Consider the following 27,825-nt stretch of genomic DNA (forward strand, 5'->3'; position numbering starts at 1 on the left):
CAGGCAGCTGCCTTCGGCGGCTTGCCTGCGGAGGGTCCGCCAGTCCCGCAGGACCAGCGGACCCTCCGCAGGCAAGCCTCCGAAGGCAGCCTGCCTGCGCCCTCGCGGCAACTGGCAGAGCACCCCCCGCGGCTTCTGCCCCAAGCATGCGCTTGGCGTGCTGGGGCCTGGAGACGCCCCTGGTGTGAGCACAGATGAGCACTGTACTGTTTTAACATGTGTAGCTAAATGATGAGCCATTTCCCCTGGGATTTGCTTGGTAGCCTAGTCCCTGCCCCCATTTCCATCTGATGACCATTAACACATGACTTAGAGATACAGGCTTGCATCAACTTACAGATTTGTAAAGTAAACCCAAACGTCTGGGGAGATCCCTTGTGTGGGGGCTGTGTTACATGGAGCAACGCACTGCTCCACTTGTGGCTGTGCGTTGTCCTGGGATTCTTTCAGGCAGGGTTGGGGCTCCTTAAAATCCATAGGGTCCCCATAAAGCCCCTTGTTTGTACATCTCTACTCAGCTGTCACAGCTTTTCTGAGTTTCCAGGGATGCAGAGATGTGGGAAGCAGATCCCCAAGCAGCATTGTTTTATGTCCTGAGCCTGTGAGATGCTGAGCACCTGCAGCTCCCATGTAAGTGCAAATTGCTCAGCGCATCTCCGGATGTGCCCTTAGTTATTATTTTCTAATGAACAGCTGATGGGAAAAAATGGTGCGAATCCTCAAGTAGCATAAATTCAGCACTGAAGTCAGTGGAGCTACACTGATTGACAACGCCTGAGGATCTGGTCCAGCATTTCTTAAAGGGACAGTCTCGGGGGAGGGGAATATCGGAAAAATCCCTTTGCCTGCAAAAGGAACCTTCGGTCTTTTAAAATTGTCGTGTGGTTGTTGGGTTTTTTTTGCCATTTTTACCTTTTGCACTCAAAGCCTGCTCTTGCTAGACTGTCTCTTTTTATGTGTTTGTACAGCTCGATAATGTCCTGGAAATGTGGCTTTGAAAAACATGCCCGCTTGGGCCCTGATCCTGTGATTGGATTCACATGGGCTGATTCTGGTGCCTGCACAGTCTCATTAACTAAAATGCTGTTCCCCAGAGTTTCAAGGGTCTGATTCACACTGCACCTAGCGGCTAAAACTGAGATCAGGGCCCCATTGCGCCAGGTGCTGCACATACCCGTAGCGAGAGGCAGTCCATGTCTCAGAATGCTTACAACCCAAATAGGTCAGATAGATGAAGGCTGAGAGGAGAAACAGAAGCACGGAGGGGTGAAGTGAGGAGTCCAGGGTCATGCACATGGCAGCTCAGTGAAAGAGCTGGGAACAGAACTTAGGTTCCCTGGCTGCCACTGTACTGCTCTCTCTACTAGACAGCACTGCCTCTCGCCCAAGCGTAGGACCGGGGCCTTAACTGTAAATGTGTGGGAGTTTGTGTGCTGGGAGCAGGTGGAGATTAAACTAAGGCAGAGCCGGGGGAGTGGGGGATATGCTGGGATCCAGTAACTCCTGGCACAAGAACACATCTCTTCTCCCCAGAGCAAACCTTCATGAGTGCATGCCTAAATAAGAAGTTGTTGGATATGGAGTGGTTTGAGCCCCCTCACGCCATCCTTCCATTGGTGCTGCCATCTCTGCAGATCAATTAATAGAGGACTAGACTGCAGAGAAACTCCATGTGTTAACCATCTGCCATCCAGCGTCTCCCTTAGGAAACCAAAGGGGCCGGTGTAGAATGAGCTGAGCTTTACAGCCTGCCAATCTGAGAGAACCCCAGATCCAACCACGGTGTTGTCTGTATTGACCCATCCTGGGCTGGACGTTGGAGCCCTGGACACAGACTGCACTGACCCATCCCAAGCCGGGTACTGGCACACAGGGCATTCCCTTTTGATGCCGCAAGGAAGGAGCTCCTCCTGCTGCAGAAGTGCTGGTTCCCCGCCATGGGGAGCTGCCTTTTGATTCTCTTCTCCCACCTTTGTCTCCTCTACAGCTGTGCCCACTGGACCTGTGGGGAGCAGGGCAGCTGCATGCCACTGCAGCTCGACCATGCCTTTGTGAACTGCACGTCCGGTGGCCCGGGACACATGAAATGCACTGTTGTATGTGAGAAGGGATTTGTCCTCCAGACCAGCAACGGGAAGGGTCTGAGCCCCAGGGAGGTGAGTTCTGGTGGAAATAACCATGCAACCTGACTGAGTGACTGCTAGCTGAGACAGGCTGCTACCCAGCTCCCTCCAGCTTGCCTGGGAGCATCCCCAGCTCTGCCAATGCACCTCAGTCCTGACCCACAGCGCTCTTTGCTTTATTCCAGTGCAGGACCACCACCCTCAGCAAGACCTGTGCCCTTCAGTCCCAATCCGTGGCACACTGCTGTTCCAGACTTGGGGCCCTCTCAGCCCTGCTAATGCACCTCAGTCCTGACCTGTGCCACCTACTGCTCAGTCAGTCTGGGGCCTGTTTGGCAGCAGGGCTCCCAGTCAAGCCAAACTGAAGGATGTCATTGTGAAGTGAAGAGAGATCCCCCAGGGTATAAAGATACTCCTGGGGACAGGGCCGGTGCAAGGAAGTTTCATGCCCTAGGTGAAACTTCCACCTTGTGCCCCCCCAGCCCTGTAGCAGCTCCCCGCCCCCCCTCCACCCTGAGATGCCTCCCTCCCGCGGCAGCCTCCCCCTGCGGCAGCTCCTCCCCCGCGCCTTGAGGCACTCCCTCCGCAGCAGCTCCCCACCTCCTGGCCCAGGGAGCCGTGCGGTATCTCCCCATCCCAGCTCACCTCTGCTCTGCGTCCTCCCCGAGCACGCTGCCCCCACTCTAATTCTCGTCCCAGGTTTTCGGTGGCAAACAGCTGATTGGCGCCGCAAGCCTGGGTGGCAGGAGAATTAGAGCGGGGGCAGCGCATTGGGGAGGACCCAGAGCAGAGGTGAGGAGCCCTGTGGCAGCTCCCCCTCCCCCTGCCCTGAGGCACCCCGCGGCAGCTCCCCACCCCCTGGCCCGGAAGCCATGCGGTACTTCCCCACCCCAGCTCACCTCTGCTCTGCGTCCTCCCCGAGCACACCACCCCTGCTCTAATTCTCCTCCCAGGCTTGCGGTGCCAAACAGCTGATTGGCGCAGCAAGCCTGGGAGGCAGGAGAAGCGAAGCAGCGACTGTACGGTGGAACCTCCGGGCTGCCAGAGGCATGCTGACCCAGGGGATCCTCTGGGCTGCTGGCGGTGGCTCAGATTCCCTCTCCCTCCCAGCACAGTGGCCGCTGAAATGGCTTTAAAATTTTGGGGGGGGGTACTGCTTTTTGGCGCCCTAGGCAACCACCTAGTTCGCCTAAATGGTAGCACCGGCCTTGCCTGGGGATGGTGAGGAGAGAAGTTTTCCTGGGACTCTCTCTTCTGGGTTCCAAAAACAGGAACACTTTCATTAAGGGAGCACATCTGTCATGGGTACAGGATCACTCCTCAATTTGATTTCTTCCGGAATGCAGAAGAGAGGTGCCTCCTTCATCCACTTCTCCCCTGGTAGTAGTCTCTTTCGTGGGTGTGGGGCTGAGGTGAACCAGAAGGGAAGAAGGCAGCCACGGTTACCCGGCTGCTCCCCTGTGGTCTGCCTTTCCTGCTGCAAGTTGTGCTAGTCATATTTGGATCTCTGTGTCTCTGCAAAGAGCAAACACCCTTTCCCTACCTCCTTGTTAAATATGCAGCACTAGGAGAAACTGAGGCACACACAATAGTCATACAAAATATCATGAAAATTCCCCGCTTCATCACAGTGTGCAAATCTGACATCAGTAAGGGGGCATAAGGGAGTCTTCCAGAGGGAAAGCATATCTAAATTGGTGTCATTTGCACAATGAGGGGTTGGAAAAGGGATACACAAAGTTGTACATTAAAAGCAGTGTGTTAGGGGAGCTACCTGAATGTACACCTTCCTCTGCCTTCCCTATTAGCTGCTTTCCCTCTAGCAATCCCCTTACCCAGCAAGTTATACCTCCATGCTCTCTCTTAGGGTTTGTCTGCACAGGGACATCCAGGGAAGTTAATTCAGATTAACAGGTGTGAATTTGAAGTGGATTAGTTCAATCACATGAAATCCCTGTGTGAACACCAAAATTCAGAATTAAAGGCTCCTCAGTCTTCAAAGTGAATTAAACCAAATTAAGGTCACTTTAATTCTGATTGACAGTGTCTGCACAGGGGTTTAGTGAAGTTTAAATAATCCACTTCAAATTCACACTTTTCCTTAATTCAGATTAATTTTCCTGGATGTCCCCATGTAGACAAGCCCTCAGACTCAAGGTCATCTCTGATGGAACTCCATTAAAGTCAGTGGAAGTACATCAGAGATGAATTCAGCCCAGCTAAACTCTCTCTTGCCCATGCCTCAACTCATTTCTGAATTTATCCAGCAACCTGTGGGTCAGTCCTATGCCACACCCTCCAGCTTTCCCAGTAGCACTAGCACAGAAGCGGCTGATGAGCAGCCAACCCCTTGTATCGCAATATGCTGCTCTCTGCACCCCAGAGGGCCAGTCCTGATGAATGAAATTGCCACATACCGCATTTGCAAATTCAGTCTGTTAGACAAGCATATTATCCAGCAGGAAACTGAACACCACGTGGTGGTGATGGTTGTGGCAATGCGCGAAGTCCCAGAGAGTATTCTGGGTGGCATACCAGAGGAACAGATGACATGAGTCCATGACAGTTCTGGAGGGAGAGATTAGAATGACAGGTGTCTCCAGAGTGTTGTCACTGTTAAAGGGTAAGGTAATTGTTCGTGTTTTGATCAGAAGAAAGTAGGTTAAGAGAGAGGTGTTTGAAGGAATCTGGATGAGGAGCTAGGTAATAGGATGTGGAGCCTTTCTTACTCTGTTGGTCACTGGTACTAGTCTGTGTGACATGAATTTGGCCTAGTTCCAAGCAGGCAAGGATCTGTGTTTTAAGCCACCACTATTGCTAGCTCCCTTGTTAGCTGGAAGACCAAGGACTGAAGGGCCTGGACATTGAACTGCCCTAGAAATGATCCTTGCAAGTCGAGGTAGAGTCCCTTTGGCAGGGCGCTGGGCACAATCCATACTGCATTTGCGGTACCAATAATTATGGACTGCTGGACTTGAGTCTGTCAGGGTGGTGCCTCTCTCCAGTGCCGGACCAGAGAGCATAGTGTGAAGTGAGGTGAAGATTAGATGTGAGTATAAGGAGAGTTTAGGAGACTTTTTCCTGAGGCTAGAAGCAGTTCATGTCTGGAAGGGACAATGCAACTGTGAATGTGTTTCCCTTCAGTACTAGTTAGATGGGCACTTAGAGAACTATTAGAGTACGAAGATTAATCAGGCAGATGGATGAATCTAGACGGGCTGCTTGGCCCCTAACTCTCCTAAAATTTTATTAATCATGTGGCCTTCCAGCTAATCCCTATGTGGGTCGAGGCAGGCATCACTGGACAGCAGGTCCCATAACACACACTGGTGCATTCTCAAGAGGAACAAAATGTTCTTTTTGTCTCTAAAATGAAGCCACACAACATAAATCTGCCTGGTGGGAGTTCTCAACATTTGGCAGTCAAATGGGAAGTGTATGGGCAGGGCTGGGCTGCAGCCCTGTGATCCAGCAGATGGGATGTTGCAGGTGGCCAATGGTGAGTTTTGCAGTCTAGCACTGCTCGTCTAACTCATCACAGGGCAGTGGTACCTGTGGGGTCTCTATTGTTGGATGAGCATTTGGTGAGACGGTGATGCTTTGGGAATGCTTCTGTTGTGATTTCCCATGCTGCTAGGCAGGTAAGTGTCACTGTCCTATGCTGCTCCATGTAGGCCTCGTCTATGCTGCAGAAGAAATTGTGCTTCATGTAGCCAGGGTTATGGTTATAGCTAATGCAGCTCGCCATATCCTCACATTTTTAGATGGTAACCCATGTGCCACACAACTGGATTTATTTCAGTGCATTCTGGGAAAATCCAAGTTGCTATCCCATCCAGCAAGGGGCAAAGGATTATAGGTGGCTTTAAAACTGGTGCAATGCATTTTCAAATGTCCTCCATCACAGTGATAGACATTGCATTGCAATTTCTACACTATAGAAAAAACATTGTTTAAAATGTGACTCCATCTTGCATTGTGCACATGCTGAGCCACAATTTAACCATGCCCCTGAACTGGGCTACATATGTCAGGGCCTGTTTGTTTTGCAGCTGTTCAGTGAGTTTGCAGCCAGGTTGTAACATTTTTGACTACACACACAACATGGGTGTACCACATTTCGAACCTGATCGTGATCAGGGTTATAATATAATTGATAGATAGTAACCAGAGTCTCAGATGGTTCTTCTGTTGTGTAAAGGCAATGTCTTAACTATGTTTATTTATCTGGTTATCCAGTAATCCAAATCCCCAGGTGTCTGTGGGTCTATATAGAACAGAAAAATAAGCTTGGAAGACCCACTTACAATATGGCTGTCCTCCGATATGGTTAAAATAGGGCTCTGTTTTGCTGCGTAGGAAAGACCAAGTCACATTTTCTAACATATTACAGCCTGGCTTAGGAGCTGTGTGCTAACCATGTGTTTTGCGAAGTTTGCCACACTACTAACTGATTGCAAACATCTCTAATGTAGATGACCTTTGCGTTACCACAAAGGCCCCACTGTGCAGCAAGGGGCCACACATGCATTGTGCTCCCAGAAACGGCAACATGAGCACATGCCTTGTGCAGGACAAGGGACGGTTTGAGCATGGTGTCCCAGTGGAGGAAGGAAGGGAGGGACACTGCTATTCTTTGAAACCCAGTCCAGCCTTTTTGCCACTGTAGTAACTTCTAGGCTGTGTCTATGCTGCACACTACTGGTGGTGGTGTGTAGGGTACAGGTCGCTACACACTGCAGTGACAAGCAAGCTGTGTCCATGCTGCAATGTGTAGCCACACACATCAGTGAAAGGCTCCAGCTGTGGGGAGCTGCTGGAATCTTTCCCTGAAGCAGGGAGGCAAAGGGACATTAAACTGCTAAAACCGGCAGTGTAGACGGGTGTGTAGAACCATGTAGGGTTCATACTGATACGGTTCAGGCTTATCTTTACTCTCCTCACTGAAGCTGTGCTTCACTGTCTACACTGTTTTTGATACCCATGCTGGGGGAGCATGCAGTGTATGTACGCTACATGCCACCATAAGATCTGTGCCACATAGACCTACCTTTAGACTACAACTCATTCGTAAAAATCAGAAGCAGGCATGTTTTCTTCTTAGAAAGAGTTTCTGCTGTCATGCAACTCCGGGAGGTGGGACAGATCCGTGACCTGCAACCCCGTGGACTGCAGAGTTCCTGACCAGTCACACGTGTACTATGCTGAGTTCTCCTGCCCCACCGGGACCACGTTCCTGGAGCGCTGCTCCTTCACCTGCATCAAGCCTGCTAAGCTTCAAGGTACGGGATGCCACAAGTGTCCATCCTTGTTCCATTCAGAGCTGAGCTTTGCCTCTCCATCCCTATCAGTGTTGTTCTGACTGTGCCAGCCAAGCAGGCTTTAAGTCTTCTGAGGCCACCTGGGAAGATGTGCTTTATCTGTCTCCTTCCCTCCCAGTTCTAATGGCAATCCCCATGGCCACTTGTGGCGTGCCACTTCAAGCTATGGGAATGTCCCCTCCCACGTGATTGTGCAGCCTCTGTTAGTCCCTTTACATAGATCTGGGAAGCCAGGAGTAGAGCAGAAGTGCAGCTGGCCAAATCGGGATCGGCGGGGGGTGGGGGGGGGCTTTGCTAGGGACAGTCAGATGGGAAATCAAAGGATGGCACATTGGCTGAGGGGCATGTGTATGTATGTAGCACTAGACTCCTGGAAGCACAGGGTCTTTTGTAGCCACAGAGGCCACTACTGCAGTCTATGGCATTATGACTCCATATGTTTCTTCCTGCCCACCACCTCCCTCAATCCCTAATTTGTGGTTTGAAGCCAAGGTAAGAAAAGAGAGCTGCTGTTACTGTCTCTACAGGACAGAAATGGATGGGATTTGGGAGTTATTGTCCTGACAGTTCCAAGCACTGGGGCTTTGTGTGAGTTTCCACTAGCTTATTCATTCTAGCATCATCTACAATAAATCATTTTAATGGGTGTCCTATTTAGCGAGACATTTATAGCTGAAATATAGGAAAATTGTTCCTCTTTTTATCGAAGGTACAAACCACAGTCAGTGAATCTGATTTTCCTGTCAGTGAGCATGCCTGCAGATCCCAGCGTGAACAATAATAAATACTAAAGATAGATTGTATCATCTATGTGGCATCAGTCCTGGGCACTACCTTTCAGGAGATCCAAAGTAAGGAGAAGCCTTGGGACGCAGGCCCTCCGGGAACACCAGCATGGATCGGAGAGGCCACCAGCGCAGCATCTTAAGCTTAGCTAAGAGTTGTGAGAATACCATGCCAGCCAGAACAGACTTCTGCTCACTTCTCCAGGCTGGGTGGGCTCCATTTTGTCCAGTACAGGAACCAGATATGAGGGCGTAAAAATGTCTTGGAAGATGATGCTACATTTCCTATCGCGTGTCTGACTGTTCCTATTCATTTATCTTTGGAGTTTCTGAGGTACCAGTTGTGGTGACAGCTAAGCACTGACACAGCCCCTAAGGAGAATGATAGAAATTATTATTATCATTGTTGTTGATGATGATGATGATGTATTTATTGCATAGCACTTAGGGGCCCCAGTTAGGGATCATGGCTCCATTGCATGAGGCACCGTAACAAATTGATGGCCTGTGTCCCACAGAGCTGCCAGTTTAAGACAAGTTACAACAGGTAGCTACAACAAACAGACAGGGAACACATGAGGAAACAAGGTGATTGCGACTGGCATGATAAACTAGCTATCTAGCCATTGCTGAGTTTTCCACAGGCATCACAGCAGAGGAGAGTTTTAAGGAGGATGTGAAGGAAGTTTAAAGAGCTTGTCAAATTCCTTTATAGAGGTGTCCCTCCTCCCCTAGGAGCTGTTGCAATGACTTCCTACTGTGCTCAACCAGTCAGTTTCAGTAAGGGCCTGACCTAATGTCAAGTGAAGTCAATGAGTTTCTTTCCATTGACTTCATTGGCAATGCCATCCGACTGTATAAGAGCAGCTCTTGCTGATTTCCATGCCCGTAGGGGTTGTGTCTGCTTCAGGGAGTCCTGCTAGAATTCTCCTGTGTTCTGAGCATGCTCTGCTTCTCTCTCATGGAGTCAGGACTGAGTCAATGGCTGACCTGCCTGGAGGATGGGCTCTGGTCACTCCCAGAAGCTTACTGCAAACTGGAATGTGATGCACCTCACGTGGTTGCCAATGCCAAGCTGCTGGTGCCCCGGTGCCTGCAAGGGAACCATGACGTGGGTTCTGTCTGCCGCTATAAGTGTAAACCTGGATACCACGTGGCAGAGAGCATGGAGAGCAAACCCAGAAAGTAAGTCCGAAGCTCGTCTGTCTCAGAAGCTTTTCCCATGTTCCTTTAATCCTTTAAGCTTCATCTCTTCTACTGCTGCTTACCATAGTAGAGCCACTGGGGACAGAGAGATGTTTGCACACTGGCTTTGCAAATTAGCTTGGTTGCCTGTGTGTGTACAATTCATCGACCTTTCCTAGTGTTCACACACGTCACTGTGTAAAAATGAAGTTTACCTGTTTGTGGGGAAACTGATGGGGAAAAGCTGTAAATTTCCATTGTGCTCGCATGCGCACGTGAATAGGAGTCCTGCCATCCAGCCTTACAGACTAAGCACAGTTGTACTGGCTCTGTACTCAGCAAGAGACCTCAAAGGTTCTCCCAGAAGTGCTAGTGGTGATTCCACAGATGGTGCTTGTCTCTCTTCTTTCTTAGGCAAGTGCTTAGCTATAAACATGTGAGCCCTGTCAGTGACTTCAGTGGGGCTCTACACTGGCTTAAAGTTAAACATCTGTGTGAGTGTTGCAAAATCAGGGCCTTAAACTGGAATTAGCTGATGCTCTACCATGAGCACACTGTGCTGCTGGAGTAGCTGTCTTTGAAATGAGGGATAAAACCTCGGTCTTGACTGCTCGTGGGCACGAAAGAGCTTGTGGTGATTTTCTTTGGGGACAGAGACGTTAACCCAAGTGTCCTGGCAAAATTTCAATCAGGTAATTACATTGCAGTTGGAAAACACTTTCTCCTCTGCAGGAGATGGTGTTGGTGAGACAGGGGCACTGATCTCTGTACTGAGCCAATACCCTCCCGAGGGTGCTGCAATGTCTTTTGGGGGGAAACACACTGAGGCCCGGCTGGTTATGGTTATTAGAGATTCTGAGCCAGTGTTTGTGCACTTCCAGGAGCTTGGCCCAATTCCAGATCAGGTTATTACCTTTTGATTATCTAATCTCCCCTTTCAGTTTTAACTGGATGCAGCTTTCTTCTTCCCTGGCTCTCCTGAGCTGTGGGGCAGTGCTGCTGTGCACTGTGAAATGGTTGTCATTTCCCCCCTGCCCCATAACCGATGAAGTGATTACTGCACACACCTTTGTCAAGGACTGTCAGGGTTTCTGGCACTGGGAGGGGCCAGACAGAAGTACAGTCATTATTGTCATGCATGACGATAGGCACGTGGGACTGAGACGGCATTGCAAATCAAGGCTTTCTCAGCAATTAAAATTGTGTAAACTAGAGTGAGTTTCTGGGTTGTATTCTGACTATTTGTGTGCATTGCTGTAGCAAGTCCTGGCCCAGTACTTCTTTGTGTTGGGCCCTGAACAAACCCAGAAGAAAAAGATGGTCCCTTATTAACATCTGCGTTAACAAATACAGTGAGGGCCTGATTCAAAGCCCGTTGAGCTCAGTGGGAGTAATTTCCTGGATTAGCAACTGTTGATGTGTGATTAAATCTTGGTTTACACATGTTTACTTAAGAGTTTACTGATTAGTTAATTATACTTATAAAGCATCTGGAATCAGTGGGACACAGTAACTTACATACCCAATATAAACTATGCAGACTTTATTTTTCCATGCACTCTGCCTGTTAAATCTGGCAAATGCACTAACTCAGATGTTAAGGGGCTTCCCCTTCCTTGCGCCTGGACAGACTATGGGCTGTGGAAGGCTTTTGCAAATCTATCAAGCTCTCTTTGCGTTCACAAAACTGGTTGGTGTTCACAAACCTTCCTCCCATGAAATATAAACCTGGGAGGGGTTAAAGGTGGCCTTTGGCTACTTTAGCATATCCCCCAATCCTGGGGCAGCCAGGGGCTGAACCCCAGCGCAAGTCAGAGAAGCCACAGGTTTAGTTAGTTCTGCTGGCTGGAGATGAGCACAGTGCATTGCACCCCAACTCTGCCCCCTTCTCTCTGGAGGACTTTGGGCGAAATACCCTGAAGGGGACTCTCTGCTGTTCTAGTGGTGCACCCCGAGTGATCTTAGTGAGGCCTGGAGTTATTTTTTTTCCCATGGTGATTCATTTAAAATAAAGCATGTTGCTCTAGCTATGGGGAACCCTGTGCTGTGAAAAGATGAGAGAACCCACCTTCCCTCCACAGCTCAGCTTGTGCAAATAGATGCTTTTTAGGTGGTATATTTCTGCAGTGATGCTTTTGTTAGACATTTTCTCTCTAATTCAGTATCTTAACTACAAGGCCAGCCTTCCTCCTTCTTTCTGCTCCTTTTTTCCCAGTCCTTCCTAAGCAGATGCAAGATCACTAGTGCACATGTTAAACTCTCAGACCTATGTTGTATGAGTGGCTTCAGAAGCTATCCGTATCCTTGCACATTGCCAGATGTGTGAGATGCTGCCCCCCATCCCTCAGCCCCAGTGCCATTCACCTGATTCTCGCTGCGTAGTCATTCCCTCAGATTGAACATTCTGGGGCTGGCGGTCCAGCTGGGCTGGAATTCCCCCTGCTTTGTTTGGTTTTAATTGATTTTTACCAGTGGGAAAGCAATTACACAAAGATTTGTTTTTAAATATGTACACAAATTCTGCCTCCTCATCTCCTGCTGCGATATCCTCTAATTCCCTAACAAACACCGCCATGGCTGATTACATAAAGGTAGAATGCAGTTAGGTAACAATGATTGGATTGCTACATGCAGCACATGGGGAATCTAGGCTGGGCTGTCAACGCTCATTCTGACGTCCCAACTTTTGTAGGTTTCTGCTCTAATAAGGAAGAGCTGAGAGCTCCAATGACCTTAATTTAAAGACATTTCTCATTCCCTTGGTGGAGGGGCAGGATGTACAAGGAAATTCTTTGTCTGATAGAAAAGGCTATTCAAGAGTTGCTCCAAGTAGTTAGACACCCCTTCGAGATGTTTATTGACAAGGGATGTTTATCATCCCTTAGGAGATATTAGGAATGGCAACATACAAAAACCTGTAGGAGAACTCTTCAACCTCCCTGACCACACTATAGCAGACCTTAAGGTGGCCATCCTGCAGCAAAAAAACTTCAGGACCAGACTTCAAAGAGAAACTGCTGAGCTTCAGTTCATCTGCAAATTTGACACCATCAGCTCAGGATTAAACAAAGACTGTGAATGGCTTGCCAATTACAAAACCAGTTTCTCCTCCCTTGGTTTTCACACCTCAACTGCTAGAACAGGGCCTCATCCTCCCTGATTGAACTAACCTCATTATCTCTAGCTTGCCTGCATATATATACCTGCCCCTGGACATTTCCACTACATGCATCTGATGAAGTGGGTATTCACCTACGAAAGCTCATGCTCCAAAACGTCTGTTAGTCTATAAGATGCCACAGGATTCTTTGCTGCCCTTAGGAGATTGTGAGCGTACAGTTAAAGGTCTATGCAACGATTGCTACCATTTAATTGCAAGGGGCTCTGGAATGACGTGACTGAGGATTGTGACAGGGGAGGTTAGAAGCATCTTGAGCTTTTGTCTGCACTAGGGAAACCTAACAATTTCCAGCTGTCAGCAACACTGGTGCAACTGGCCAGCTGTCAGCCACATGGGGAGTTCTTGCATAGACAGGCCTCCCCAATTGCACCCTCTGACGAGTCTGACAGACAAGGGGTTACAAACAGCAGTGGCTGTGGGAGTCATTGCTAGTGCTCATGCTTGTACTGACAGTGGTTTAGCCCACCAGCATTAGCAACAGTGGGGAAATTTGTAGGAAATGGCCTTCGTGTGGAGAAGGCCTTTTTCAGGGAGGAGAAGGGGTTCCTTGGAGGGCACTGAAATGAAGACTGATAATCAGAAGGGGCTGGGCTGGGGGATAATATCTTTTGAGATTGTGATGATTGGATGTGGGAGATGGGTCTCATTGTGTCCCATCTGGATGAGACCTACTTAGGAATCCTCATAATTTGGTTGGGTCACCCTTGAAAATGGTTTCTTTGGGCCATCCAGGCCCCTCAACGATGTTGGTACTTAAATATGAGGCCCTGAGGTCTCCTGTTGCTTGGGGAATGATAGGACGATTCCTAAACGAACAAACACTTCAAGAGGCCTTCTCCTCACTGCCAAAGCCTGCTCTAAAGAGAGAACACTGCCACGGTGCTGTGAAGGCCATCAGGCTCAGAGAATAACATGTCCACAGGCAGGAGGCCACTGCAGAGGAGAGCTCTATCGCAGGAGCCAGCAGCAGTGGCATCCCAGCCCATCTTAACAGCCGCTATAACAGGACAGAATGGGAGTGGTGGGTTCTCAGGTAACTGGGCCCGGAACCATTTGGGATTTTGTAGATGAGAGTAAATGTCCTGGAGGAGAATGAGCTGTGAATGCAAAGCATGACACACTAGGATTATATGCTCATGGCAGCCTGTCCCACTTAGGAGATGGACAGCCCAATCCTGTGCCAGCCATAGCTTCCAGAGTAATGCCTTGCCATTAATGGCATGGGTAAGTGTCCGATGTTGACCCCAGTGACTGGGCCAAGAGAGGATAATGGCCCTACTGTTTCTGCCAGCTGTGGAGGTTTTCCTATAGCTCAAGGGGTGGTGGCCTGTGTTTTTTGGAGTGGAAGGGCCAGAATCCTGTGTGATTTCTGTGATAAGTGTATCCTCTGCTGCACAGGAATTCACTCCACTGGCTGATTTCAAGGACAGCGTGAAGGAAAGTCTATTCACTTGAAATGGGATTTGCAAAGCTGCCTTCAGGAATAAAACTAATGGGAACTGAACTTCCAAATCCTCTAGGTGCCTTAGACAGCCTCAGCCTACATTCCTTTCAGCCCCAGCCTGTCTCCAGTCTCTGTTGCTTCCGTCCGCCACAGGCACTGACACTGGAGCCATCCCCTCACTCTCCAGTAGGGTAGATATAAGATGTCAGAGTAGCTGAGCAGCAGATGGGTGGGTCAGCATTTGAGGCACTGGCCAAAGAATGATTTGCATCTTGCCCCTTGACTAAATTCAACACAGCCCTGAGATGGCCCAGGAAACCAGACTGTAATGAACTGCACCCCTTCAGGTGGGACATCTGATGTGTCCAGCTCCCTGTGTTGTCCAAATACTACAGGGGACTGAAGTAGACCATGAAAGGGGAAGAAAGGTGGATGTGGGGAAAATGAAATGGAAAGCGTTAGCAGGATAGGGGCTGGAAGCACTTCAGAAAGGCCACAGTGGGCAAACAAGGACAGACTAGTCCAGGAGCCATCCGAGTGCACTGGGCACAGGGCCATCTTATATTAGCTGGGTATGAGCATGGGCTTTAGCTCTTAAGCCATAGATTCCCCATCCCAGACAAAATACAAATGTCCTGCCATAAAGCAGGGGAAAGAAAACATAGGCTGACAAACAGATTCCCATGTATTTACATATCTAATAGCACCAATAAAGATTTACACCCCATTAGCTTGGGGCTGGGTGGTTGTGGATTTTTTGTCCCTCTACCGTTACAAGGGGAGAAAGGCAGAAATCCAGTGACCCAGCTTTTCTGTCTTTTAGTTTACCAATAAGCAACCCCCCCTCTCTTTTTAGACTTGAAATCTTTGAATCTCCTGCCATTGGCAGATAATGTGAGCTTTCGGCTGATTTACGGCAGTCCCCCTTGGCCTCAGTGCAGTGGATCCTCTGCTCCAAGTCCTGGCCACTCTAATACACATCTGGGCGCTAGCCAAACTCCCTGCTGCATGGTTCGTGGAGCTTTAGAGACCGACATTCATGCCTTTCACATCAAACACAGCTCCTGCAGGCCTCATAAGTCTTCCCTGCTGCCTTCACCTTCTGCCCATTAAACATTTGCTTGAAACACTTGATTTTTTATTTTATTTTCCTTGGGCTCCCGGTTCCCCTGCTAATCCTAAGTAAATGTCGCTCTCCGAGATCAGAAGGAATCAAGGTGTTTTTCTTGCACAGCGAAGTTTAGGGCTACAGGTTTAAGAAGTCTTTCCTCCCACCGCTCCCTCCCAGCACCTTTCTGGTAACAGGCTGCTTAGCATTCCTGGGTCAGCAGTATCAGCACTGGTATCGCTGCCACCTTCTACCTTGGGGTCAGGGAAGGACAACCCTATTGGGAAGTAGCCTGAAATGGGAGATTTGCCTTGAGTGGGTCCCTGAAGATATGAGTTATTGTTTAGGATTCGTAGGATGTACCTTTTTCACATTGGCAGTGGGTGAGAGGGGAGGTGTATCCGGTGCCAAACTCTTTTCTATCCCTGGAATATTCCACTGCTAATGAGGAAAGTCAGCATGCTCCCGATAAGCCCCTGCTTTAGTAATCTATGGCAGATGTAGTTCAGATCCAGCGGGCAGAGAGCTGCAGTATTTGCAACCAGCTCCATTCCCCCTCCCGGTTCTGTCTGACAAAGCGTAATTTTTCCCTGTGTGGCTTGGGCAGACTGGCAGGCAGCTGGAAGCCCCAGTATGTTAATTCTAGCACCACATCAAAGCGAGAAGGCGAGTGATGAGTAAAGATCTCACTCACCACACAGGACACCTGTGCAAATCCCACATTCCTTAGGCATGTTGCAGGCTCCCAGCTCTTTCGATACTAAGGGTTTATGTACGTGGCGAGTTACTGTACCATAAGCCAGAGTGTGACTGCAGCACTGCAGAGTCACACCTTGGGTTGCTGAGCAACAATTCATTATATTGACAAGACCTCTGGCTCTTTTCTTATGGAGTTACCTTGCTTCTGCTGAAGGGCCCCTGGATGCATTTTTGAAGAGCAACAGTGACATATAATAGCTGGATCAGTTATTCCCAGGTGTTTGTCTAGTGAGTGTATGCACATCGCTGTCCAAGCCCAAAGGGATGTTTCTTGTTTAAAGGACGTTGCTGAATGATTGAGAACCGGTTTATGAAGCCCCTTCATAGCCTTTCTCACAGGATTTATTTATGCTACAACCAACTTTAGCTCCCCTATGAGACACTGCCACTTGCTGAAATGCTATTGTAGAAAAACAGGGCTAAATTGTAGCTGTAAGGTCATGCTACATGGAGCATTATGCAGGAGGCGTACAGAATGGGCCAGACTGACTCTCCTGTAGCTCTTTTGCTGATACAAAGCCTAGCATCACCTTTTTGCCAGTGCAGCCTGATGCTGTGAGGACACACTGTGCTGGTGAGGGCAGCCAAATAGGAATGCAACCTGCTGAAATAGCTATATCAGTGGCAAGACTTTTGCCAGTAAAACTTCCTTGTGTAGACAAGGCCTCAAAGGCACAATTTAGTCCTTGCACCGCAACTGATGGAAAGCAGCTATGCGCTGCCCCTTATTTGAGCTGGATTGTAAGGTGCTGATTCTCCTGCCTCTATTTCTGCCACACACAATGGCTGCCCTGCTTTTCAGATCCTATAATCACACTCAAAGATGTGCAAGGAAATTAAAACTATCTGGCTAGCTGCCTATTGTGTCCTAGAAACTTTGAGCTGCTGCCTCTTAGGACTGTGTCTGCTGGAGGTGAGGGATGGAGAAGGAAAAAGTGAGGGATCAGTCCTGGACAACGAAAATCATCATTAAACTTGTAGAAAAGTCCAACAGTAAAGGAGCATGACTAGTAAAAAATCTGGGAAACTTACAAGTGGTCAAAAGATTCCAGAGCAGAGTCAGGCAAGAATAATTAAACATTGAATTTAATAAGGATCCTGTCTGCAATTATATTAGCAAGGGTAAAACTCACCAGAGCTACAAATCCTAATGCATCAAGGGGTGTAAACTCATTCGTGGCTGGAGTCAAAAAGACTTTTCTCCCCCATGATATGAGTACTGCTCAGTTGTCCCAGTGCATCGTGGGGTTTTTATGCCTTCTTGTGAACTATGTGGTATGTAGATGGTTGCCAGCAGTAGAATACTTGAGTAAATGGAGTGTTGTTCTGTACATTTTTCTTTTTCATTATTTTTTTGGCAAGGATTTAAATGTTATATTGTTTTAGCAATACAAGCTGATATGGGTCTGTTCTGGTATGGCAATTCCGATACCAGAAAGATATTTACAAATTGGATGGAGTACAGAGGAGAGCCACAAAAATGATAAAGAGGCCAGAGGGATTTACTGATGAGGTACATTTGAATGAGCTAAGTATATATCGCTTGGCTATGGGATAGGGCACAGAGATGGAGTGCACATATCAGAAGGGTTTGAGCAGCATGAAGGGAGAAGAATTTTTAGGGTGGCGCAAGGGGAAATAGCTGGGAGGGGACAAGGGGATGAAACTGAGGAATGGAAAAATTCAACTAGAGAAGGAAAACTTTCCTGATAGTGATATCTGTTAGACTGGCCTAATCTCTCAATTTAAGTGAAGGAAGCACCAAGGCTTTGGACATTTAAACCTGTACTGGGCAAAGCACTGGGCAATGTGCTGTAGGAAGCAGTGCTACATAGGGAAAGGCCTGGATAATTAAGGCTCTGCCTGAGCAACACAGCAAACTCATGCTGAAATCAAGGCGAGTTCAGTGCATGCTGAGAGGGAAGAGTTTTTCTGAACTGGGATGGCTTTAAGCGTGTGATTAGGTGTGGTGCTGAAGTGGGGCCTAAATGAGTCAGCGCCCGATCCAGCAAATCACCTAAGCATGTGCTTAACTTTCAGCGTGTGCTTAAACCCTGGGGCTCAAGCAGAGGTTTCAGTGCTTTGCTGAATGGAGGCCTTAATGTCGTTTCTCTGATTCTATGTTCAGACGAAGGCAGCTGTATGTGCAGAACCATGTGTTATTCAATATTGATTATTATTTGCAATCCTAATAAAAGCTTCCAAACATCCACTCAAATTTGCTTGCAGGAGGTATTGTTGCTCTCTTCTCCACTCCCCTCCCTTCCCCTTCTCCTGACCCCCACTGCACTTGATCATCAGATGATGTGGATTTGAACACAGTTCCAGCCAGGAGCTTAATGTGAACTTCCTGTACTCCAGGGGAAAAGATGTAAGCTGAAGCCACGGAACTAACAGCGCCCCCTTTCATAAGTGAGCGTTGGCGGCTTTGGGATTGCTCTTTGGGTGTATGGTACAGTAACTGTCTTGTGCGTGTGTTCCCCAGAAAGTTATTGAAGATCCACTGCCTGGAAAGTGGAGTCTGGGAGGAAGGCAGCTGCGTCCCAGTACTGTGTGAGCCGCCCCCTCCTGTGTTTGAGGGGATGTACAACTGCACCCATGGCTTTGAGCTGGACACCCAATGCATGCTCAGCTGCAACCCGCAGAGCAAAAGGGTAAGAATGACTTCTTTAAGGGGGAATGCAAGAGCACAGCAAGCCAGCTGGAGGACACCCTGGCAATCTTGTTTGGGTATGGCTTTGAGCTGGCCTGAAAGCAGTGTGGCTGGCTAACGAGATGCATTGCAAAGGCTATTCCATGCCCTAGTTCTTAATTTATTTGCTGAACTACAAATCCATGGTATACTTGGTGCAATCAGCATCTAGGGTGGGATTTCCTTGGGAGCCTGCCAGAGACATTTGCACTGGAGTCTTGCAGGTGGATAGAGGAATTTTTCTCTCTGTCAGTTCAGTAGAAACTAGCCCCTCAATCATGTGAACACTTAGCCATGTGCAACTTGTGTGTTAAAGTTAAGTATGTGTGTTTAGTGGGTAACTGGGGCCAAAATAAAGGAAAACCTGAAACAGGCCCTGATTCAGCCAAGTACTGAAGTTTGAAAGGGACTTAAGCATGTGCTTAAAGTTAAGTACATGCTTAAGGGCTTTGCTGAAATGAAGTTTGGATTTCTGTGCTTGGCTTGAATGGACATCAAGACAATTCCTGGGAATTAGAGCAGAACCTGGCCTGGATTTCCTGGCCTACCTGGGACAGACGCTGGTGCCTGCATCAGAAAACAGCATCTACCACAATGCTCTGCTGTCTCCCTAACTCATGTGACACTGATCTGTCCCTTAATTGGGTGACCTTGACGTTAGTCTACACTTCAGAGCACCGTATAGAACTTTCTGTGCGCTGTAGCAGGATTCACATGGCGAGTCAGTGTGCGGCAAGCTAGTGTGCTGTAGATCCACACTCTGGCTTGCTCGTGCTAACTTGCTGTTAGACAAGCCCTCAAGAGGAGCCAACGTTGTCTGCGGACATTCAGAATTGTTTGTTGAATCTGGCGTCCAGCTAATGGAGAGCCTTTCAGAATGGGTGTGAGTGCATTTCCATTGCAGAGCCCCAAATGTTTCTTTGCACTGGTATTTGCAATGCTCTCTGCCCATGTTCTTGCAAATGAAAATTTACTCACTCGAATGCTCATGAAGGAGCAGAAGTAATGAGCTGCTTATTAACATTTGATCTGTCAGCCAGGTAACCTGCTATCACCTGATCCCTGGCCTCAAAGCCATCCCTGGGAGATGAATTACTAGGTTCAGGTGGCACTGAGGCCAGCTTCCCTTGGAGGGCCAGCCAACTCTGTGACAGCAGGATGCAGATGTAGCATTGGCAGCTACTCTGCAGATTCTGTTTATTTGGGTATATTTGGGTTTGGCAGTTAACCTGTAAGCACTTGGCCTGGGATTTCTTTCTCTCACATTCAGTTGTAGGAAATCTCAGGTCTATTGTCAATGTTTTTGTGATGCAATGGTTTTCATGGGCTCTCATAGACTTTAAGACCTGAAGGGACCATCGTGATTCTCTAGTCTGACCTCCTGCACATCACAGGTCACAGAACCTCGCCCACCCACTCCTGCAATAGGCCCATAACCTCTGGCTGAGTTACTGTGAGCACCAATAAAACTCAACACCTGGGAGTCAGCTAATGGGTCACAAGTGGAGCTAAGCTCACTCTCCCAAAAGGGCCAGCCCACCCAGCAACAGTCATGCACTCTTGTAATACTCATGGAAGAAAATAATTTGTACTGTCAACAATTCTGCTTGTTTTTAAATGAAAGGTTACTAACAGTTAGAAGCAGTTGAAAAGTCCCTTTAAGCATGCCCTGGGGGCATTACTAATGTTTTAGCAGAGCTTAGCAGAACCCTGGTTGGTTTGTGACATACTGTCTGGCAAGGGGCTTGCTCAAGGAGAGGAGCTGCTCACTGATCAGCTGCAGAAGGACTGCTGCAAGTGTCTCATTGAAATACATCTGGCGAATTTCCTGTTATGGGATCAGATTGCAATGTGGAACAGTTGGCTTCGTAAGCATTCGATACTGACAATCATAGATTGGATTCCCCATTTCGGCATAACTTATAAAAGACTGCATCCTGCTCTCCCTGTAGTCGATGGAGAATTTTACCTTTGATTTCAGTGGGAGAAGGGTCATCCTATACTTCATTTTGTGAAATTGATGTTAGCGGCGAAAAGGATCATATGATTTAAATGGGCTCCAGTGGGAGGCAGGTTATACTTTCTGGTATAACTACATGTGGCTAGGGCAAGGGGAATAGACGCAAAAGCCATTGCAGAGCCTCTTGTACTGGTTGTACAGTGCAGTAATGTGGATTCCTCTCTCTTTGCTTTTCTAGGTTCCTATCCTCTGCACTAAAGAAGGCTTATGGACGGAGGAGTTTAAATTGTGTGAGAACCTGCAAGGCAATTGCCCTCCGCCTCCAGAGCTAAATTTAGTGGAGTACAAGTGTGAACAAGGCTATGGCATTGGTACGGGCAAAAAAGGATGTTGATTTCTGATCCAAACCCGCTTCTCTTGGAACAGGCTGTTTGTTGAGTCAGCCAGGTCTGTTGCGGTCCCAGAGGACTAAGTGAAAGGTCACATTGACTCTTTTGCTGCTCCAGAAACATTTGAATTTATGACAAAGTTCCATTTTGTTTTTGGTCTTCTGTCTGCACATAAAGCCAGTTGGGCTGTTTATGGATGTGCATAACATCTGGCCACGTTAGCAGAAGAGCGTTAATCCTAATGCTGGCTTCGGGATAAGGATGTGTAGTTTTATAAGGCGAAGGAATATGTCAGCGAGGCAAACCACAGCCGTTTGCAGTATTTGTCCACCTTTTGCAGTTGTTTTTACTGTGAGTGATTGTGGTGGTGATGGTGGTAATTCCTAGAGGGATGACCTGAGTCACCTGGCATGTGAAACTAGGCAATTTTACTCTTCATGGGACCATGCAAACTGTTTCTTTTGTCTAAATCCACTTGGGTTTATATCCCTCCAGCTTTAAAGCAACACTCAATCATAGCTGCCACATTGCACTTGGCTTCGTGTCTAGATGGAGTGTTAACGCAAAACCCACACAGTTTTCAGTGCAAAACCATAAATCACCCAAGTTTGATCAAAACTGGGCCCAGGCTGGTGAAAAAGACCCATTAAGTTTAGCAAAACTTCTGACAAGCCTGAGTTTGGGGCATGTGATGAAACCAAGGCATTTTCCCATGACTACAGGCTCCATTAGGAACATTTTGCATAGCTGTAATTTGATTTTTAAAATTCTTTATTAAATTTAAGAAATAAAAAGATCAAGGGCTAGATCCACAAAGGAATTTAGGCACCAAACTGCTACTGTAGGCTCCTATATTCAAAAGTTAGATCCTCAGGAACCCTGCTCAGCTGCCACCTAACCCTGTAGGTACCTAAATTTCCTAGCCACCTAAGTTTCCACTAGGGAAGTGCCCTAGGTGCCTACATTTCCACCAGTGGGTATACACACAGTCATCTATATCATGATGGAACCAAGCTGGTGGGCACCTCAGCCCCAGTGGGATTCTCAAAGTAGGCATTCCCCCTGTGCTTCACTTGTGAGGCCAATCCTGTCAATGTGCTCACAGGCAGCCTCTCAGCATACCTGCCGGATCAAGCCCCCCACAAAACATGGCATGCAGCCCACGTTCAAATCCTCAGCCTGCCTGATTTAGATCACGGATGCGAACCTCCCAGGCGAGTGCCCTACCCACTGGGATATAGGGTACACTGGGGTAGGTCTCTTTGGTTGAAGCTTTTCTGCTTTGTGTTAAGTGCTTCAAATAGTTTTCAGAGTGGGGACCGGAACCTGGGTCTCTCCGAAGCCTGCCTGAACCACTGGGCTGTTGAGTCATTCTCACTCTCTCTGGCCTGATGACTGTTGAAAGTATTTCCTACCAAGTGGAACAGCTCCCCCAGGAGAGATGGAAGACTATGCCAGAATAGACTGTAGCTTAGTGATAGGGCACTCACCTGGGGTCAAGTCTCTGCTCCACATCCGGCAGAGTGGGGATTTGATCCCAGCTCTCCCACAGTCTGGATGAGTGCTCCAGCCACTGCACTATAGTGCATAAGGCAGCTGCCACCACCACTGTTTTTTGTGAGATTGGGCTGGCCTGGCTTAGGTGCCTATCTGCAGGAGTAGGTTCATGGCTCTGAATCAGAAGTGGAGGCAAGTGCCTGCCTCCAGCCAAGGGGGTCTTAGGCCACACCCCTCTCCTCAGCACGTGCTAGCTCTGTTACAGGGCTCCCTGCTCAGCTTGGCTTTTGAGGACCCTGTCTTAGATACCAGACTGTCCCCGTGCATAGCATAGGGAACCTGGGCACCTAACTCGGGGCAGTAAATTCCACCGGGTGGCAGATGGCCTAAACGTTAGGCAGTGCAAGGCTGAGCCTAAGTCTGTGGAGCCAGTCCCAACAGCGCAAACACACTGAGATATTACCTGAACTTATTAAAACATGTTAGAGAGGCAAGGCCATCTAGTGGAAGACACATTGGACTGATGCTCAAAATACCTGGGTTCTAATCCCACCTGTGCCTCTGACTCGCTGTGCAACCTTATGCAAATGACTGCACCTCTCTTTGCCTCAGTTTCTTCTCCCACCCTTCCTCTGTCTTTTTCTATTTAGATTATAAGCTCTCTGGCCCAGAGATGGCCTCCTGTGATGTGTTTGTACAATGCTCAGTACAATGGGGCCCTCACCTCAGCTGAGACCTTTAAGAAATTATTGTCTCAATAATAATAGTTGTTGTTAGTCGATATAATAACAGTACAAATGAGACCCAAAGCAATCACAACAAAATAAACTGAATAACACTAGTATCCTCCTGCCCCCGAAAAACAAATATTCCCTCCAGCCTTCAGAAACAACACACAGACCAGACAAGCTGAGCCATCCCAAAAGCTCCCCTGGTTTGGAATGCCCTGGTATATGGAAGAGTAAACCGCCTCTATCCATGGTATTATGTAAATAGACATTGGTCATAACATTTGTACAACAATGAAAGCTGCTGCATAACCTTAAAGCATCCCAGCAAAGATTCCTATGAGATTGTACCCTGTACAGTTCGGTACCTTCAAAGGATAGTTCATCCTGTGTCTTACTCCTGGGGGAATTCTGTGCCAATTTTTTTTAAATTCTGCACACAACATTTTAAAATTCTGCAATATTCTGTATATTTTATGTGTCAAAATAACACTATATAATCCATGCCAGTTTCAATTATACCTGTGAGCAACTATGTCTGTAACAATACAGACACCCACAAAAAAAAATTCCCCCAGGAGTAGAGAGTTAAAGAAATCCCTATGACAACCTAGTTTCTGTTTCTCTGCTCCCTCCCCACCAGACCCAGCTGAGGGGGCCAGACACCTGCACTCCTCCCAGAGCCCAGCCATGGGGCATCCCCCTTGCCCAGACACTCACACCCCCTTTCCCCCAAAGCCCAGCTGTGTGCTCCCCCCAGCCCAGATACCTGCATTCCATACTCTTCCAGAGCCCAGGGATCCAGAGGGTGAAACAGCCTGATGCTGGGTCCTGAGCTTGTATGGAGTTTCCTGCACGCTGCCTTCTTTCTTCAGGGTGTGCAAGGAACTGCAGCTGCCAGGGGCTCTCCAGCTCCATCCTCCTCCCCCCAGCATTGGCTTCTATTTGCGAGCTAAGGAGTTGGGCTCTGGCAGGTCCAGAAGTCCCTAGTGGCAGCCAGCAGCTCTGCAGTGCCAATTCTATTGGGGGAAAAGGAAATTCTGTGCAGAACATTAATTCTATGCAAATTCTGCATTGTGCAGTGGCACAGAATTCCCCCAGGAGTAGTATCTGTACCTTTTTACCTGTGTAGCTGCCTCCAGGCTAGTGATTTATATTAGGCTGAGATTTTTTTTCCATTCTAATTAACCTTTTAGCCTCAAGCTAATCAATCTTTTAGCCTTTAGCTCTTAGGAGCCAGGTCTTATTGTACTGCCATGGGACAATAAGTCAGTAGTTGTGGCCAACTTGCATTCCATCCTGAGATCCTCATTCAATACCCCATTGATTGTGCAGAACACAGTGCTGTTCTGTGCTCAGCTGTCCTTCCTGTAGTCCCCAGGAGGCTGAAAGACATAAACTATGGACAGCTCCTTAGTTCCAGAATTGTCAAACAAAGATCTGCACTGCAAGGTCTGATTTGTGGGATTGTTTTTCAGAAAGTCCAAATTATCTATCGATTGGTTACATAGTCAGTTGTATAACCAATAGATTTTATGCCCTTAGGGCAAAATCCCAGTTCCACTGAAATCAGTGGGAATTTTGCCTCTAACATTATGAGGGCCATGGTTTGGCTTGTTGAAGATAATGTAGGAATCACAGTAGGATCATCGCTAAATATACAGGACACTCCTATTTTTATGGGTCTGTCCCGTGTCCTGCCAGCCGAGCTTGCAGGACAATATAGAGTCACCAGTGCACAAAAGTCACTTCACCACTTTCTAGATGCTTCCTTCTGCATAACATTGGACTTTGTTTCCTCTGACTTTTCAGTTCAGTTCTGGGGTGGACAGCATAGGTGCGTGAACCCCGAGATTCTCCCATGATTGGTTGGGATTTTGGAAGGGAATTCTAGCCCAATCCCCAGAAATGGCAAATAGAAGGTCTCTCCTGGGTCTGTCTCTATCACACTGTAGTGCCTAGTTCTTAGCACTGGTGAAACCCCATTCTTAGAAAATAAATCCCTTGTTACCAGAGAAAGCACTACAGAGTGTGCAGCCCATAACTGTAATGATCTGGTTGATGAGTCTCGAATCCTGTCTCCTCTACCCCAGGGGCAGTGTGTATACCATCCTGTATAATCCCCCCCAGCGATGCAGTGATGCTCCCCGAAAACATTACTGCTGACACTATGGACCACCGTCTGGAACCTAGCAGAGTCCAGGTAAAGGGTATGTGTGTGCGGGGAGTGTCTCTCTGATTAAGGTACATTAAGGCAAAATGGTTCCTGAGATGTGAAGTTATCATTTTGATTCCATTGTAGCTGGCTCCCAGAGCAGCTTTCAGCAAATTCTGGGGATTAAAAATGAGTTGGTTCCTCTCACCCTCCACCTCCCTTGGCATTAGAGTAAAGAGTGGCAGGCCTGTGGGAAGAAGGAAGAGAGAGATTGGGAGAAGGAGGGAGGTTGGGAGAGACTCAGACCTTCTAGGGAGGAGTGTTCAGCAGGGAGACACGCCAGACTTTATTCAGAGAATGGTGAGCAAGTTGGAGAAGCCCCTCCTGGTACCAGATGTGAATGTGGAGCGAGCAGCCATCTCTGCCTAAAGAGCAGAGGGAAAGGGGTTTTACCTTAAAACACCCAAGCAATCAGACATGACCACGGAGCTGGATTTAAAGGCGCTGGACTTCTGCAGATGAACCCTTCCCTTCCCTGGGAGCTGTCGGGGCCTCAACACCCCTGACAATCAAGCCACCTATTTCATAGAATCATAGATTCTATTTACATGCCTGAATATAGAATTAGGTGCTTCCTCTTTGCCATCTGTTATGGAATGGCCATAATGTATTAAAGGCAGGGCTGGTAGTGCTGCCTATAGTTCACTTCCCATAACACATCCCATTATAAAACCCAGTTTTCAGTTGTTTATAACTTTGCCAGCCTTTAACCATTAAGGGTGACATTTTTCAGGCCGGGTGTCGAATTGTTTTGGAACGTTTCAGCGCAAATGGCTCAGCTATTTCCGAAAATCAGATTAGGGAAAAATACATTGTTTTGCCCATGTTAAAAAAATTATTCCTGGAGGAGCTGTAGCATCCCGATGCTTTGGAGTAGACACTTGACATTTGGCACGGGGTGGCCTTTGTGTCAGTGCTTGGCCTTGCACCATCTGTGTGAAAATGCACCCAAATTTGTCCAAGTTATAAGCCCTTGAAAAGACTCCGTTTACGCATGCTCTGTAGAGACTTGTTAGACGTTGGCAGCTAAATTCTCCACAGATTCTGTCTGCACTGGGCAAGCTTCAGCCCAGCGATGTAGGGGCTGAGCAGGACTTTTCCTGGAATTGCTGCTCCCTGCTGCTTCTAGCTAGAGTGGGGCAAGGCACCAGAACTATGACCACAGAGCCTGTTTCTCCTACAATCTCAATGACCCTCTGCCTGGCACCCAGGCAGCCTGGAGGAGGAGAAAACCGCCTGACTGAAATGCAAGGGGAGGACAAGAGCTGGGGTCTGAGAAGGGAGTGGTGTTCTAGAAGGAGTAGATTGGAATAAGGAGCATGGGAAGATGTGTTACCCAGGGTTTTCAGAACCCCCAACAGGGGCAACTTAACTGTTTTACTTTAGGCGGTGTAAGGAATAAATCAACAGGCACTCAGCGATTCTGTCTGATCAAGGAGTAGTACAAGTAAGCGTGCTCTATCGAAAACTGGAGTTTATTAGATTTAAGCACACACAACCATAAGCAATAGGTCTAGAACATTCCAGATATTTACCTAACATCTGGAACGGTACTGGATAATTAACAGCAGGTTCGCAGTGGCTAATTGCTCACCCACCAGAGAGAAAGGGTGTCAGGAAAAACATTTCTCAAGGTGGCTTCAGAGGACTGCTCCAATGTATACTTTATTAGCTAATTTTTATCGGTAATTTTTATAAAACACATAGGTTATAATGACCCCTACTGTATTATTATTTTTTAAATTTTTATTAAACTGTTAATATTAGAGGCAACTAGACTTATGTTTTTTTCATTATTAATGTTTTTAGACTTAGTTGTTTATTTATTTGTTTGTCTTTTATTTTGATTAGCAGAAACTGCCAGCTAGATATGACCTTGCTTTTGAAAGCCTGTTTTTTAAATTAACCCTTAATTATGTGGTGGTCTATTTTATTAATTTAGGGTGGCTGAATGCACATACTTATGGTTGCAATTAACGTGATTACATTTTTGGGTATACACACCCTTTAAATCCAGGGCAACTGGGGAACTAGAACAGGGGAGCATAGGGGAGTGTGGGAGTGTGAGACAGAGGGGTGCAGGGTAAGACTGAGATCAGATGAGGACCTGGGACTGGCTGGGCAGGGAGCTGGTGAGGTGACTGAGACTGACTGGGGTGAAGACCTGCTGGGGTGGAGGAGGAGAGACAGGACTGGTACAGAGACAGGCTAGAGGGTACATTGACAGAAGGAGTCAGTCTTGAGGGGAACAGGCTCACTCTAGAACCTGGACTGGGACCCAAGATTCCAGAGCCTCAGCATTCCTCTGCTCTCATCAAATAGCTATGAAACCCACTGCCAAAGTGCGTCCCTCTAGAGTTTAGGGCCTGGTTCACAAAGAGGACAGTAACCTACTACTGCTATCAGTCTAGTCTTTCTCTTCCCCTTGGTGCCTCATC

At 47.8% G+C, this 27,825-nt stretch overlaps 1 protein-coding gene across 1 annotated transcript in view; it reads left to right on the forward strand.

Moving 5' to 3' along the window:
* The window catches only part of PAPPA2 (pappalysin 2), a 190,148-nt gene that overhangs the window by 119,616 nt on the left and 42,707 nt on the right, over positions 1 to 27,825 (forward strand). Inside the window, exons 14-19 of the mRNA XM_050962976.1 lie at positions 1,988 to 2,156; positions 7,228 to 7,405; positions 9,201 to 9,414; positions 18,392 to 18,560; positions 20,797 to 20,929; positions 25,266 to 25,375. Of these exons, the coding sequence (XP_050818933.1) occupies positions 1,988 to 2,156; positions 7,228 to 7,405; positions 9,201 to 9,414; positions 18,392 to 18,560; positions 20,797 to 20,929; positions 25,266 to 25,375 (973 nt within the window). The remainder of the gene's footprint in view (positions 1 to 1,987; positions 2,157 to 7,227; positions 7,406 to 9,200; positions 9,415 to 18,391; positions 18,561 to 20,796; positions 20,930 to 25,265; positions 25,376 to 27,825) is intronic.

The sequence above is a fragment of the Gopherus flavomarginatus genome, chromosome 7 (assembly GCF_025201925.1).
Source record: "Gopherus flavomarginatus isolate rGopFla2 chromosome 7, rGopFla2.mat.asm, whole genome shotgun sequence".
NCBI lineage: Eukaryota > Metazoa > Chordata > Testudines > Testudinidae > Gopherus > Gopherus flavomarginatus.